Raw genomic sequence first — 15,856 nt, forward strand, 5'->3', positions numbered from 1 at the left:
ATTTTACATGAATTATTGAAATGCTCATTATCCCAGTTTCCCCCCATTTAAGTTTGTATGTCTTCTGTTGCAGGGTTTACACTGACTGTGCAGGAAAAGCCACAGTGGAGGGTCTGCCATGACGTTTCATCTGTCACACATTTTAAAATCGTGGCAGTTCTGAGCCGCTCCATTTCCTTTGGGGAGTAAATTCACTGGGCAGCTGGAGCTGTCAAAGCAATGTTTTCAGTCGTGCTCTCAAGGGCTCTGCCACTTACATAATAAGTGAATGAAATGTTAATGTCAGCAAAGTTGACATCACAGTAAGAGAATTTTGTCAGAGGAGTCCACTGCAGATCACCTACAGGAGGTGAAGAACTCGTCTGTCTTTGCATTTCTAACAACTTTATCTCTTCCCCTCTGTGTCATTTCATGTAAAGTGCCAAAGACCGGAAGGACTCATCACACGCACACTTGGCTCCTGTTGCTTAACACAAGCAATTCAGAGCCACAAGAGGAAGAGGAGTAGGAGGAGGAGGGTGGGTCTCTACTCGAAACTCTTGGGCTCGTGGACAGAGACCTTGGGGGCACTGGAGGTCTGGTCTGGTCTGACTGAGGCCATGTGGGCCTGTTTAAACATGTGAACTGGATTGAAACAGCCTCATTTACGCTTCAGCTGAAGCTAGAGTAACAAATCCACTGTCTTTGTTGCAGCTGTGAGCCCAGTGATTGTTTCCAATTCCCACTAAGGTTGCACCTAACAGTTATTTTCATTATCAACTCACGTTCAGATATTTTCATTGATGCCGCCCTCAAATGTCACATTTATCCCAGTAATGACAAAAGAAAGAAAACTCTATGCCTCTAGGAAGCTTCAACCAGCAGATCATTTGCATTTTGTTTCAAACAAAGACAAATTGATTTTCAAAACAACTGCCAATTTGTTTTCTGTCACTCAAATATTCTGTAATTCAAATTCACATGAAGTTGCAAACATACAGAGCAGGTAAACTGGTTGTACCATTTTCACCTCTTACTTTTCATCTCGCTAATGAATTTGCACGGTCACTGAATGAAAGCACTTATTTTAGAGCCATGGTTTCCTGTTTTAAACTTTATTCATGGTCAAATGTTGACATGCTCTGTAAAGATTTGGCTGACATTTTTCCCACGTTTTCATTTGAACACAAGGAGTGCATCTGTTTTCACTGCCAGCTGACATGTTGACGTCTCAATAAATGCACTATATTGTTAGGATTAAAAAAAAAAAAAAAAAAAAATCACATACATTTCCAGTCTGTCTTCATCTTACATGAGTTAGGATCACATCTATTAGTTTATATCCTAAACAAGTGTAGTTTACAATAAGCCAAGTCTGACAGAACAACCAACTATGAATACAGAATACCAATGGAGTCCTGCTTCAAAAAGAATGAAGTTGCAGATTGTTTGTCTGTCGATCAACTAACTGACTAATCTGCCATTGTTTCAGCTCTAAACTCGGCCATGTGAAGTCCCCTTTTGACAACTGGGCATTCATTGCCCTCTGTGAGTGGTCAACAGGATGTCGAACAGGCAGCTTCTGATAGCTTCTACCAGCACACCAAACTATGCTGAGCCTGCTGCTATGTGGAGAGGCTTGGCTCCATCCCTATGTCCAGCTGTGGCAGCACACACATGACCAGCAATGTCACAACACACACACACACACACAACAAAGCCCTGCAGCCTGCAGCTCTCCATCAGCATCACACACATCAGCCAGAACCCCGACCGTCCTCTGCGACAGTGAGCCTGGCTCTGCCTGACACACACTGCGGACCAAATGTGCCGCACATTTTACGCATTATGTAAGAAAACACCGTGACATTTATCCGCGGCGGTGCGACAGAGAGGACGGCTCACCTCGTCCACCGCTTCAAACCCCCTTTTCTCCTGACGAGGAAGAGCGACAGCAGCCCAGCGTGGATCCCGTTTCTCCTCTGCCGAGGTCCGGAGTCCTCCCTCAGCTCGTCTCTCTCTGACGACCAGCAGCAAATCTGTGCCGCGCATGCACTCGCACTGCGCGTCCACGCAGACCCGCGGGTGGGCGTGTCGTTATTGGAGGAGGGGGGTCTTCTGTTGAATAATGGTTATTGTTTTCCAACGAGGAATTTGGCAATTAAATGCAAATTTCATTCCAGGTTCGACAGCAGGCAGTGTCACTCAGCACATGACTGACACGGGGCGGGGTGTGGCCCAAAGTGTGGACACCCACTAACCGCATACAAAGAAGCGTGTGGCCCGCTTCTTTTAAACATCATTTCACAGGAGGAACATTAGAGTGCATCAGTGATTTTTTTTTTTTCATTTCAGTAAACTCATTTCTGCTCTTCATGTGTGCTCATCTGGTTCAAAATCCATTTAAAAAGCCACAAAAATTCATTAGATAGAGCAGCACTCCATACATAAAACAAAATGTAGCTGGGACACAGAAATACTAACTAAACTAAACATGCTGCCAGGTCGTCCTTACATTTAATTAATTTCATTATTATTCAACATGTCATTCCAATGATCTGGGAAATGACTTTAATTTCTCATGAGCGACCACAAGGTTGGTGTTTGTGGTTTGGACTGGATTATTTCAGCAGCTATGGAATGGTTCATTGTGACCTTTTTATCCCAGCATTCATGATCTCCAGAGGATGAGTCCTACCAACCAGAGCTTTTTGTGTTTTAGGCTGGACTGTAGAAACCAGTGATGCACGCCATTTATTTTCAAATGAGAGAGCCCTCTAGTGGAAACTGTCATTATGAATTTACCTGACAGGAGGATGGATGGCTCTAAAAAACTCTGCATATCCATGCATGAGGCTCTCAAACCACATCTAAGAGGTTATTACCGTGACCATGAGCAGTGTTGGGCGGAACACATTGCTAGGCAACACACTATGTGGCTCTTGTTTCAATAACAAGTCAGGGTGAAGTGCCAGAGCCAACAAATAAAATTTAACAACTCTATGTCAGACACTGATTTCTTATATACATTTATATAAATTTCCCATTAGCCAAGGCTGTGCCATGAGTTTCATGGTAATCACAGAATGTTAGCATGTTGACATTCAAAACTAACCTTATAAAAACATTTCTATAAGGTTAGGGAGTTGTGTTTCATGTAATGGTGAGTCACATTGAGCCTGGAATCCAACATTAAATCTTCCCATAACCTTACTGTAACCAAGGGCTGCACAGCATTAACATAACAATTAGCAAATAACAAATGGAGCTTAAAAAAACAACAACAACAAGACCTTGGCCTTCACTGATGACTCAGCGTCCTGTTTGTAAACCTATGGTCCTGTTCAGTTTGTATGTAGCTTTCAATTAGTCCAATTTGTACTGTTGATTTCGTCCATGATGTCCGTTCATACAGTATTTCTTACATGGATTTAATGGTAGTATTGTGTTGCTGTTCTGAGGCACACTAACCAACCAGCCCCGAGGCATCTCATCACTCAGTGCAGGTTTCAATCTGCCCAACAGACGTAATGCTGCTTAAAGGATGTATGAAACCCTTTTGCATTATAAAGATAACAAAGGAAGAAGATCCAGACAAGCAACTATCAGCACTATTCACTTTAATAAAGAGCAAATGTTAAGAGAAAACTTCAAAACTGTCACTTTAGCCAAATGTGGTGGGGTGCAGCCCAGGGAACAGGCTTTAGTTAATGTCTGTGCTTTTTCATTGCCTCACCAAAACAAAGCATAATTGCACACCTGGTGCAGTTGGTGACATTGGCGCTTTCGTGTGGCGTGCCATTAACCGATGGGAGATGAGGAGACACCAGCGGGTGTATTGTGTCTAAAAACTCAGCAGCACAGCATGAAGTTGAGTTTTGCCATTAATCCTGTGAAAGTCTTCATCATTTTGCTTAAAAAAAACAGCAGAATTTCTTTTGTTCATTTTGTTTTGGTAGGTTAGAGTCTTTTATTTGTATCCAGCATAAAAACTGCAGCCAAATCAATCATGCAAGTCACAGAGCAGATTCCAGTGACAAAAGCTGAATGGGGAAACAAAGAAAGGGGAGAAAAAAGGTTAAAGTGTTTTATTTATTGCGCTCCAGAGGTACTGATGCTGATAAACTGTATTTATTATTATTTATCCATTTTATTTAAGTTTAGTTAGCAGTAAAAATGGCTCAAGCAGTTGTTGTTGTAAGTTTGTTTTATAACTTATTTAAGACAAATAAGACATATAAGTGGGAATTTGAAGAATATTTCAGTGACTTTAGAATAAGTAACAGTTTTTATTTTATTTTATTTTTTTTTCCAGTGTTGACAACAAACTCCCAGTGAGTCATTTTTTTCGCTTGCAAAACACACTTCCTTGTCAGAATGGATTTGTCAGTTGAAAGGTCGGTGTCATTTCATTTTTGTTATCGCCATGGGGGGGTACAGTGAAATCCAACTCTTTTTAAGGTGTATAGAAATAACACACATACTGAATCTTCGGTGAATCTAATTAGAGAAGATTTAAGAGCAGATCTCAGATTATCTGCCCCTGGGCTGCTTATTCTTGACAGATAATACCTCTGCTGGCAGGGGATCAACACGCTTTACCTTCAAGTGTGTGTGAGGAACGAAATAGATCGCGCACACTCCTGTGGCGGGGTTAGAAAACATCCCACCTGTTTTTCATGGGATCAGTTTCCAGCCCGGTGACATATTTACCAGCCAGACATTTTGAAAAGGAAATCCTCCCTTTGGCCCAAAAAGATGGAATCCAACCCCGTGTCGAGGGGCCCTCAGTGTACATTCAGGCCAGCATTGGTGTCCAAAGTGACAGGAGCTTCACGTAAAATAACAGAGACAGTAGCTGAGGGCGGGGGGGGGGGGCTGATGGAGACAATGGAATAGAAAGGTTGAAATGTTTTGGGAGCATAACCAGGAGGCCAACATGACTCCTCTGTCAACCAGAAAACTGAGATCAAAATAGTTTCCTCAAAAATAGAAAGCAGCAACATGGGGACCCCTTGGATATTAGTGACGCGTTAGGACATTTTGTTTTTACTGTAAAATCCACAAGCAACTGGATTTATTGGAAGCTTCATCCAATATAGAATACAACATTGATTTTGCCAGATTAAATGAACATTTGGGGATTTTGGGAAATATGCATAATCACTGTTACTCTTATTACTTTTATTATGAGGTAAATGAGAAAAATTAGACTTCTTTTGATTAATCTGTGCAAGAATGAAGTGTAGCTTCATTCAGTGAAGCTAAAGCCAATCCCAGCCAACACGCTGGTTGAGGGCAGGTCGCCAGTACATCACAGGGCCAACACATAGAGACAGAAAAAGACTGACAACTGCTCACACTCACACCTATGGACAATTTAGAGTCACCAATAAACCCAAACATGCATGTCTTATGACAGTGGGAGGAAACCCAGGCAGGTACGGGGAGAACATGTAAACTCTGCACAGAAAGGCCCCGGGCCAGGAACTGAACCCGTGAGGCAACAGCGTTAAGCACTTTGCTGGCATGCTGCCAGTCTTATCATTTAAGTAAATAATCACATTCACAATTTCAAAATGTTCATTATTAAAATTATGAATCTTCAATTAAATGATAGATAGCATCTTTAATGGTTTAGTGTCCTAAATATGTGAGGCATAATTTGGTTCCATTCCACCATTATTCCTTTGTAACCATTGATCTAAATGAGTTCAGAAATAAAGGAGTCCACATTTTTACAGCATCATTTAACTACAACACAACAGACTTCATTTAAGTGATTAGCTGTTGCATCAGTATAAGTAAGCCACCCGACACTTGGTGGTCCAATGTACTAAACTTGTTCCATTTTAGAAATTAAACGTATGAAACTGGTTGGCTCATTAATAAACTTGACATGAATGGGATTTCACGGCTATGTCTGGTTTCTCGTTATGTAGAAATATAAAAAATATTTTCATGCAGGATTTAGACTATACCCAGAGCTCACACCCATTTGTGATGACACACTGTCTGATACCTGTCTCAGTTCTGAGCCATGAATCCTCAGACATCCCACATTTTCAAAATCCACCACTAATGTAGCATTGTCACAGTTTCCAAATGATGTCTGATACTGCGATGCTATGCAGACTTTGTGACTCATGAAACCAAGAACAAAAATAGAAGCTAGTTAAAAAGGTAGAACCAAAAGATGTAGACATTTTCTGATATTTTCAAAGAGGGAAATAACGGACTGATAAAATAACCCACTCCCAGCTGAGTCAGTGACCCAGGAAACACTGGCCATACCGTAGACCAGCAGGGAAAAAGGAAACGCACAAGTGAAAAGAAAAGAATTGCTTCAAAGTCATGACTCAGGCTTGTAAACAACATTTCATATTGATGTTCATCAAGCCCATAAAAGGTTACTGTTTTTTCATGCAGCTCTTTGAAATCTGTCATTCTGCTGTAAACATCTTTCTACTTTCCTTTTTCTCTGGTACTACAGAGTGGCCCTATATAGTTGTACCAATGTTTAATGACCCCCCCCAAACATTATGAGACTGTGACAGAAAGCAAAACTGGCAGTGAATTTTGAAATGATGAAACTTCTGAACTGTGAACTGAAAGTGGTGAATAACACCAGCATGTTTCTTTTCTCATGAATATCTTTAGGCACTGCTATGAGAAAAGTTAAGCTTGTAAATCCAGAGCAAAACGAGCTTTTTCCTCTTCTTGACCTGTCTGCTGTGTAGAGTGTATTCTGACCTTTTACAGGAGGCTGATGCCATCCAGCCACTTGTTACTTTTACTTTGGAGCTGTTTCACTAGATGTAAAAGTGAAATGGCATAGAGTTTGACAGTCTGACTGTGTGTGTGTAAATGTTTGGTTTATCTGTGGATGCGTTCCATATTTCTCGTCAGCGTGATTGGTGTCTTGCCATCAGAGCTTCCCATATTTCAGTTAGGCACCTTTTGCCACTGAACTGAGTTTTATAGGGGCCAATAAAAACCCCTGGAGCGCATCTCCAGCACTGGCAGCTAAACAGTGATTACAACAACATAAGCTTTAGTGATACCAAACAATTAGTGGCCAGAGGAGATTGGATGGTTCACATCCATCACTCTGCTATAAGTCTGTATGTCAAAACAATGTGGCAATTTACTGAAAGAAGTTACTGCTTAGCAGAAATTTAATATGTTTTGGGATGAGTTCAAATGTTAAAATTACAGTCTGGAATGAGAACAATTTGAAACCTGAGTTGGAGGCCCTAAGAAGATAAAAAAAACGGATAGGATCTTAAAGCCAGCTCCCCAGCAAACACTAAACAAATCAAAATTCAGTGTAGTGCTCGCCTCTGAATAAACAGTGTGGTGTTACGGGTTGTTTATCGAGGTGTTGCAGCTGCAGTTCTCCACTTCCCTGCGCCGATCCTCAGAGAACAATGTGAGGATATGATTATTTTTGATAATCTCAAGGTAAGCTGCCAGGCATTGGCAACCCTGGGTTGTATTACTGAGCGGAAAACCTCAAACAAGAAACAAAGAGTTCTGTTCTGCACTGCTACAGTGTCAGATCATTTGACCAACCAGTCTGAGTTTCAGGGTACGACTTCTCTTTAGTATATTCTCTGTTTGATAATCACATGTGTTTCACCAATAACTAGACAATCTCAGCAGAAGGTAAATCTAACAGCTGTTCTGAAACTCTTGGGGACTTGACTAACAACAAGGATGATTTTCTGTGTGTCATTATTGACTCAGGATTTGCTCCTGGTCTTATTTTGAACAACAAGAAGATGAATAACTCATGGGAAAGAACTTTTAAGTTTCAGTAGAAACGTATTATTATCAACTGAGAAACTTCCTCCAGTAAAAACTCAGTTTAAAAGATGCTAAAAGGACACTTGTATGCTAAATGTTCCAGCAATAGTATTGCAAATAAAGAGACAAAAAGTCCAGAGAAAGATGGAGCGGCTGTCTGATTGAGAAGCACACACACACACACTTTGCCACCAGCTGACCAGGGAAATCTGAGGTTACGGATCAGACATCAGCTGCCAAGTACCACCTATGAAGAGAAACTTTACAGTTTTGATTTACTGTACAGACCACAAATCCAACTGGTTCAGCAGCTTGTAGGGGCTGTGAGTTACAGATGACTCACCATCGCTTATGGTGTTAAAACTCACACCCAAGCAGACACATGGGCCTCAACTTTTACACAAGCACAAGTCCAGGGGGGACCCCAGTGGCAAAAACCGTTCATTACACAAATACATTCCCTGCTTTCATAAACTCAGAAATGGATGGAGCTTTTGTTCACATTAAATATGACAGAGCTAATCAAACCAAACGTCACTGGTTACCTTTACTTGCTTTACCTTTGTTATTCTTGACTCCACCCTTTTATTTGAATTGCATCTAAGATCCATCACCAAGTCTTCCTGGTTTCTTATGTGTGTCTTATATTGGTTATGAGTGAGGTCCATTTCTGTCTTTAGATCTACAGGAAAGGTAGCTTATAGGAAATGCACTAGACTTTAATAACCAAGTATTGATTTCACACAATGATAATATAAGAGCATTACTACAAAAATCCTAGTTAAATTAATTACTTAAACCAAAACCTACTTTGAGAAGATGAGAGACAAATATCTTAGCCATATTCCACTGGGTCCCATCTCCCACATTACTAGGAAATGATGTCAATGCTAAAAGCAGCTTGTTAGCATACTTCAACTGACATCTACTTCAAACTAAAGGACTGACTGAAGTTTGTGTGGGGAGAAAGGACATTACCTGGGACCCCCAATCACCTGATCACCTTCAGATACACAACCTGCTCCGCCTCCTGCCTCTAGTGGGCGCTACAACAGTCCTTTATTTTTAAATCTCCCAATATTCGTGCAATGTTTTTACAGCTGTGTGTAAAGTTGATATATGTCGTTTTTGCTTAGTGCTTGAAACTCAAATTATTATTATTATTATTATTATTATTATTATTATTATTATTATTATTATTATAGTAATAATAATAATAATTATTATTATTGTTATTATTATTATTATTACATTGAGATAAAAAATTGTTTTGGGTGTCTCTAAAATGATTTATAAATCATTTATACTTATCTTATAAAGCTAACTCTGATTTTGAAATTTTGTTTTCGGTAAGGAACAATAAATATAGAAATGAAGGCGCGCTTTGATGACGACACACCTCGTTACGTGTCGCCATCATAAGGCGCCACACAAAGCTCTTTAAGAGGTGAGTTTTCTCATTTTTCCAATCTATAACATGACTCGCTTATTAAACGTTTATTTCTCCCTCCACTGAGCATGTTTTGCGTTTAAAAAAAAAAAGCTTTTGTTAACAGAATGCGGGGACTTCCGGCCAAGCAGTGATCCAAATATCTGATGATTCATCTTCGTTTGTGTCGATTAACAGAAAGATTTAGTCTCAACTATCGCAAACCCGAACAACAAAAAATGTATGAACTGTATTTGTGATAATAAAGGAGTTGAATGCTCAGTTGCTGTTTATCACAGCTTCATCTAGAATGAGTTTAATCTCTTTCACTTTCAGTGACACTACCGGCCATTTTCGTCTCACGAGTGAGCTGTTTTAGTGAAGAACAAAGACAACAACACAACACAACACAACACAAACTGCTGTGTGAATCATCCGTGTTTAATACGACCACACTCTGTTGAGCTGAAATGTTTTGGACATGAGTTCATTCAGCTGTATCACTGTGGGGGGTGTTTGTGTTGTATCACACAACGAGCTGTTTGTGTTTGTTAGTCTTTCCTCATGGCTATAAACGGCATTCAACTAAAAGATAAAATAAAAACGGAGCGTTTGATTGTGCAAGGCTCTTTAGGTGTTCCTAATAAACTGACAAGTGTGCTTGTTGATACCGTCAGTGTACATATGTAAGATGTAGCATAAACGTGGAGTTAATACAATATTTAATGTGTCTGAAATGAAATTAATATAGAGGAGTAAAAAATATAATGATTCAGAGACAAAAACTAACAGCAACGTTCACTGTGCGGTCAAAACAATTATTATTGAATGAAATGATAAAGTTTGTGAAGTTGAGGTCTTTAGGTGTCTGTATTCTGTTTATCAAGAGCACCAAAGCTGATTGTGATTGACTCATTATCAGAATAGTTGATGATGATGGTGGAAAAGTGGTTAGCAAGCATGTACCTCAGCATCCTGATTCAATTCCAGCCAGGGATCGATGCTGAAGGTCATTCTCACCTCTCTATTTCCCCGTTTCCTCTTGGCCTCTCTGCCACTTAATAATTAAATAAAGGCATAAAAAACTGCGCTTAATTTTCGTTGATCACATAATTGATTAATTTCAGCTCAACAGTATTTTCCTCTTAAATATGGTGAAAACCAGACTTGTTTGATTTTTTTTTTTTTTTTCCCCTCCCCCCACAGAGTGTGACTTCAGTCTCCAAGGATGGTGAGTTATCTCCATCATTAGATGTAGAGTTGTCTTTGTAGAACACATTATGTGCACATCAGTCCAAAAACTCACTGTGGCTCTCGAGTAGAGTGGTTTGTCTCAGAGCGCAGACGGGCTTTTTGCCACATTTTCTCGCTGACATTTGAAAGCTCTGCAGGAGAAAGTAAATGTATTAAGTATTTAGAGCTCTCCTGACTGCATTTCAAAGTTTGACAGTTTTACTAATGATTAACTTATCTCTGCCTTCTGTTTCCTAACAGTCTCGTCGATATGATTCCCGTACAACCATCTTCTCCCCAGAAGGTAAGCGTCATCAACTCATGTAATTGACAAGACTGTAAGTTGAGTCTTTCTGCTCTTTATTTACACCCTAATTTTGGTGAATGGGGTCTCTTAACTGTTAGTGCCTTGTGTTTGTGGGTTCCTCCTGACAGCACTGTGTGTCTTCTGCAGGTCGTTTGTACCAGGTTGAGTACGCCATGGAGGCCATTGGACACGCTGGCACCTGCCTGGGAATTTTAGCCAACGATGGAGTGCTGCTGGCTGCCGAGAGGAGAAACATCCACAAGCTGCTGGATGAAGTGTTTTTCTCAGAGAAAATCTACAAGCTGAACGAGTAAGTTCAATGAAATGAGTTGCAACTACATTAATAATTTGTGTAACTGCTCACACCAGCCTGTGGTATGACTGATTTGATCACATGTAAGCAGATAAGAAATTCACTGGTGAATGCACTAATTGTTGGTCTCTCTCTGACCTGACAGTGACATGGCATGCAGTGTGGCCGGAATCACATCTGACGCCAACGTGCTGACGAACGAGCTGAGGCTCATAGCACAGAGGTAAGTCTGACACTGAAGCTGTTGTGGTGACATCCCATTCTCATGGACACAATATCTCAGTAACACTCTGGCTTCTACCCGTTCACCACAAGCATTAACCAGGCCCAAGGATGAAAAGAGTTGATTTTGATCTGCTGCAGGCTTCACTTTACAGGCCCATGCTCTACATTTGCTGTTAATGACAGTCTAAGAGATCAAGTGAATAGATTTTGATGACTAAAGGTAAAAGTCATGCTGACTTTACAAAATATGATTTTCATGGTCAGGTCACAAAACAATTTTAGCCCCAACTCAAGACTTCACTCAGCAATTTCTCTGGATAACAATAACACAATCACGGAGCACTAATTCCAGTTGGGTTTTTTTCGTGAGACAAAAGGAAAAATATTGACTCATGTCACAAGTTTTATCCGTATCTGTGTTGCTTTTATAGATACCTGCTGCAGTACCAGGAGCCAATACCCTGTGAGCAGCTGGTCACAGCATTATGCGACATCAAACAGGCGTACACACAGTTTGGAGGTACAGAACAGCAGCACACAGTTAAAGCAGGCTCACAATTATGTGTCTATGTTGCAGTTTTTGTGCCAAATCTTTAGTATTTTTGATGCATCCGCCAAATTTTTATTCACATTACATTATTGGTGCATGGACCTTCTGTTAGAGAAGGGTTATGGTACACATCACATCCTGATCAGCCAGCTGTGATCACGTGCAGAGAAGACATTTATGCTTCTTAAGTGTTTGAGGTTGAAGTTGTTTGTCTGAACTTCTCAAGTTTATTTTTCAATCAGCAACTTGTATGTCATTGACTGTCTGTCTCCTTTAAGTCTTCGACTTTTCACTCTTTTTGAAAGCTCCATCTTCTAATGCTAATTTGTACATCTGTCAGTTTGATGTTGTGATTCAAAATAATCATCGTCATGACTTTTGACTGCATCTGTTCTTTACTCTAAAATATCAAAGTATGAGTAGAATTAAAAGAGGATATTTTGAAATGGCCCAATAACCTTCAAATGATGTGAACAGGAACTCTGACTGTTGTAAGAGTGGAATATTGTCAAATGAAGCTCAAAGTGACTTTTTTTAATTGCGATTCTGGACTGAAAAACAAAAGTGCAGCTAAATTAGTGTTTTAACGCGCGCCTGCATATTTTTTGTCACAGGAAAGCGTCCCTTCGGAGTCTCACTGCTGTACATGGGCTGGGATAAGCACTATGGCTTCCAGCTATACCAGAGTGACCCCAGTGGAAACTACGGAGGCTGGAAAGCCACCTGCATTGGAAACAACAGTGCTGTGAGTCTCACAGGAGTCCTGTGCTCTGCAGCAGTCATACTGTTTAAAAAGGTTAAAATCACTGAGGAAATCTGGATATTTCACAGTTTGTAGAAAATTACCCGTCTGCAGCACTTAAACAGCTTCCAGGTAGTACCACTAGGTGGCGCAACAGCACTGGCTTTCCAAACACAGTGACCATCTCAAAGACTGGACACTAACAATGAGCAGAGATGCTGTGTCCTACTTGGTGCCGACTCCTGTGTAAGACCTCATTCCAGGTGGCTTTGTTTTCACGGTGGGTTTTTTCATTGGGCTCAACACAAAGCATTGTGGATAACAGAGCCTCTGCCGAGCACTCTGTACACTTTTGTCTGAGAGGCCTTGCAGTAAGATGAGTACATTCACGTTTAGCAGAGGTGTCTCTAGTGCACCCACGCACACCCGATCCTGACAGTGCTGCTGTTGTGGTGCAGAAACAGAGAGGAGGCAACAAAAGAGACCGGCTGCAGTTCACAGTTGTAGACAGAGTCAAGGCCACTCTGCAGGTTCTTCCTACGTAAATTCTGCAGCACTAACAATAGGACAATGGAGCTTTGGGACTTGGTTATGAATAGTGTTTTTTACTTTGTCTGTCTTTGTTTACTCTGCAGGCTGCAGTCTCCATGTTGAAGCAGGACTACAAAGAGGGAGAGATGACCCTGTCCTCAGCACTCGCCCTCGCCATCAAAGTTCTCAATAAAACCATGGATGTCAGTAAGCTGTCTGCAGAGAAAGGTGTGGATTTGAACAGTGAGATGGAGAGTGAACAGAAAATAAGAGCTATAATGTTAAAAGCTCTAAATATTCTAAGCAATACAAAGCTCAGTTAAAAGAGTTGTGATTAGACTGGACTTTAAAAGCACTTTAGTAGTATAATCAACCACTCAAAGCGCTTTACAATGGAGGCAACATGCACACATTCATCCATGCATTATTTATGCCCAACATCTGTGCAGGGTCATGGCAATCTCAGCTAACACTGGGCAGGAGTGGGGGTCCACCCTGCGAGGCGCCAGTGCTAACCACTGCGCCAACGTTCCACCCCACACACATTCATACTGGGATTTTGTACCATTCTCACACTGATGATACATTGGAGATAATTTGGGGTTTGGTGTTTTTCCTCACGGACACTTTGAAATGCAGACTGTAAGAGGCAGGAATCAGACCACCAACCTTCTGATTAGTGAACAACCCACTCTAGCTCCTGGTGCACAGCTGCTTAGACCTGGGGAGGGAAAAAAAACATCAAGCGCACGCACAACATGGATGTGTTTTTTAAATACGCAGCAAAAACAGCCTGCTGTTGGCAGTTGAGTCCCCTAGTTATCCACTGGTTACATCATTTCATCCTTAACCTCTTTCAGCTCGTTGCTAATTGTTTTGGTTTTATGACCCGGTTCTCAGCTAAAAGGAGACCAAACATTGGCACTATACTGTCTTCACAGTGTCTCCAGTGGGACAGTGAACTTAACATCAGGGGGCGTGTGTGCAAACCTGGAAAACCTGGTTTTAAGGCAGATCCGGGGATTGGCAATGACCAAAGCGTGTGTCATTGAACACACTCTGCTGTGTTGCTATTGTAAATTAAGAAAAAAGTTTTGAACCTCTTGGGTCTTTCACTAACCACAGCTGCAGCTCCCTCACTGTCCGTGCCCTGTCGTTTTAGTGGAGATCGCCACCCTGACCCGTGACAACGGCAAGACTTGCATCAAGGTGCTGAAGCTGAAGGAGGTGGAGGAGCTGATCAAGAAGCACGAAGCGGAAGAGGCCAAAGCTGAGAAGGAAAAGAAAGAGAAGGAACAGAAAGAGAAGGACAAATAGCGTAGCCTGTCCACACTCTAGCCTTTTTGTGTGTGAGAACGAATGCGGCCTTGTGTATGAGAAGTGTTTTCAGGTATGTTTGCATGTGTTTATTAAAATATAATGGGATACAAAAAATTGAGTGATATTTTTTCCATCTTTGTTTCCTTTATTTCACCTTTTGCATGCTTTATGTTGGATGTACAGGGCATAAAAAGATTCAAATTCAAGAGCATAAACTATTTTGAATGTTAAACTATCTCAGAGTGAATTGACAGCATGAAACTGTGAAGCAAAAAAAAAAAAATCACTTCCTCCAACAGATTTATAGTCTAAATCATTATGGGATTAGAGCAAAGTGTCTCAGGGCAGAGCAGATGGTACTAATGTATTCTGCATGAATTGTGTAATGCACACTTGAACTTGTGAAATGGAAAAACACGGTTATACAACAATATATATGCTCGTGTTTAAGTGTGGCTGCTGGGAACCAGGAGGTTTAACTTCAAATGTGGCACTTAAGGGATACTAACGTGTGTTTAACTCTGGTCTTAATAGCAGTATCTCAAAGGTTTACAGTAAGATTCAACGTGTGCTTATTTGTCAGATGCACAACTTTGTTGTGTTTGTTCCATTCTTTGCTCTCACAAAGGCATCCTCAGCTGTGGTGCGCAGGCAAATCTGCTAACAACACAGTGTACTGTCTGCTCGGCAGCCAACAAAAGGGAGGAATTGGAGACCAAAAGCAGAGAAAACAGACTTAGATTCACAGCCTGTAACTGCAGTATGGTCACATCACATGATCTTTTTCAGCTTGTTTAGTTTGGTCCTAGTAGATTCAACTCCTGTCTCAAAGCTTTATAGATCCATCACTAATGGGTTACTGTATTACTGTCATGTAATAACACTGAAAGCTACCAAATATTGTAAAGTTGTTGTTGTTTTTTGGTCAGCTGATGTTTCCAGGGTCAAATGTTTTGTTTTGTTTTTTACTTTAACTAATAACTAATGTTTTTACCACAGGGTCAGTTTAGTCGCTGTTCTGGTTCTACCTTTGATCATATGAATATTAATTCCCCTATTTTCCCCATAGCTACAATGTATATTGTCTGAGATCTTTAAAATCTTCCAATCAAGCTTGGTTTTAAAACTTGATAAAAGAATATGTGATTCAGCTGAAAGCTCCTTATAGTAAAATAATTTGCACTGATCAGCCTTAACATTATGACCACCAGCCTAATATTGTGTAGGTTCCTTTTATTCGCAAAACAGACCTAGCCCATCAAGACCTGGACCCCTCTGGACCTCTGAAGGTAAGCTTTGTATTTGGACCACCACTTTGGCAGCAGTACCTCCAAGTCCTGGAAGATGTGAGGCAGACCCTCCATGGATCTGTGGGACCTGTTTGTCCAGCAGGTCCCACAGAATCTGTATTGGATTGA

At 40.8% G+C, this 15,856-nt stretch overlaps 2 protein-coding genes across 3 annotated transcripts in view; one reads left to right on the plus strand and one right to left on the minus strand.

Moving 5' to 3' along the window:
• Positions 1 to 2,168, minus strand: part of LOC115056247 (unconventional myosin-IXa-like) — a 137,929-nt gene extending 135,761 nt beyond the window's left edge. For both annotated transcript variants that reach the window (XM_029522539.1, XM_029522538.1), the window contains exon 1: positions 1,885 to 2,168. The gene's annotated coding sequence lies outside the window, so the exon portion shown is untranslated. The remainder of the gene's footprint in view (positions 1 to 1,884) is intronic.
• Positions 2,169 to 9,194: 7,026 nt separating this feature from the next.
• psma4 (proteasome 20S subunit alpha 4) lies at positions 9,195 to 14,549 on the plus strand. Its single transcript, XM_029522588.1, has 9 exons — positions 9,195 to 9,235; positions 10,424 to 10,448; positions 10,712 to 10,754; positions 10,905 to 11,067; positions 11,216 to 11,293; positions 11,727 to 11,815; positions 12,460 to 12,590; positions 13,223 to 13,346; positions 14,281 to 14,549. The coding sequence occupies exons 2-9, from the start codon at positions 10,446 to 10,448 to the stop codon at positions 14,433 to 14,435; spliced, it is 786 nt and encodes a 261-aa protein (XP_029378448.1). The 5' UTR covers positions 9,195 to 9,235; positions 10,424 to 10,445; the 3' UTR covers positions 14,436 to 14,549.
• The last annotated feature ends 1,307 nt before the right edge of the window (positions 14,550 to 15,856 follow it).

Source organism: Echeneis naucrates, chromosome 16, assembly GCF_900963305.1.
Source record: "Echeneis naucrates chromosome 16, fEcheNa1.1, whole genome shotgun sequence".
In the NCBI taxonomy this organism is placed as follows: domain Eukaryota; kingdom Metazoa; phylum Chordata; class Actinopteri; order Carangiformes; family Echeneidae; genus Echeneis; species Echeneis naucrates.

Coding starts and splice junctions, on each gene's coding strand:
- psma4 (XM_029522588.1), top strand. Junction 10,755..10,904: donor AACCATCTTCTCCCCAGAAG/GTAAGCGTCATC, acceptor TGTCTTCTGCAG/GTCGTTTGTACCAGGTTGAG. Junction 13,347..14,280: donor TAAGCTGTCTGCAGAGAAAG/GTGTGGATTTGA, acceptor CTGTCGTTTTAG/TGGAGATCGCCACCCTGACC.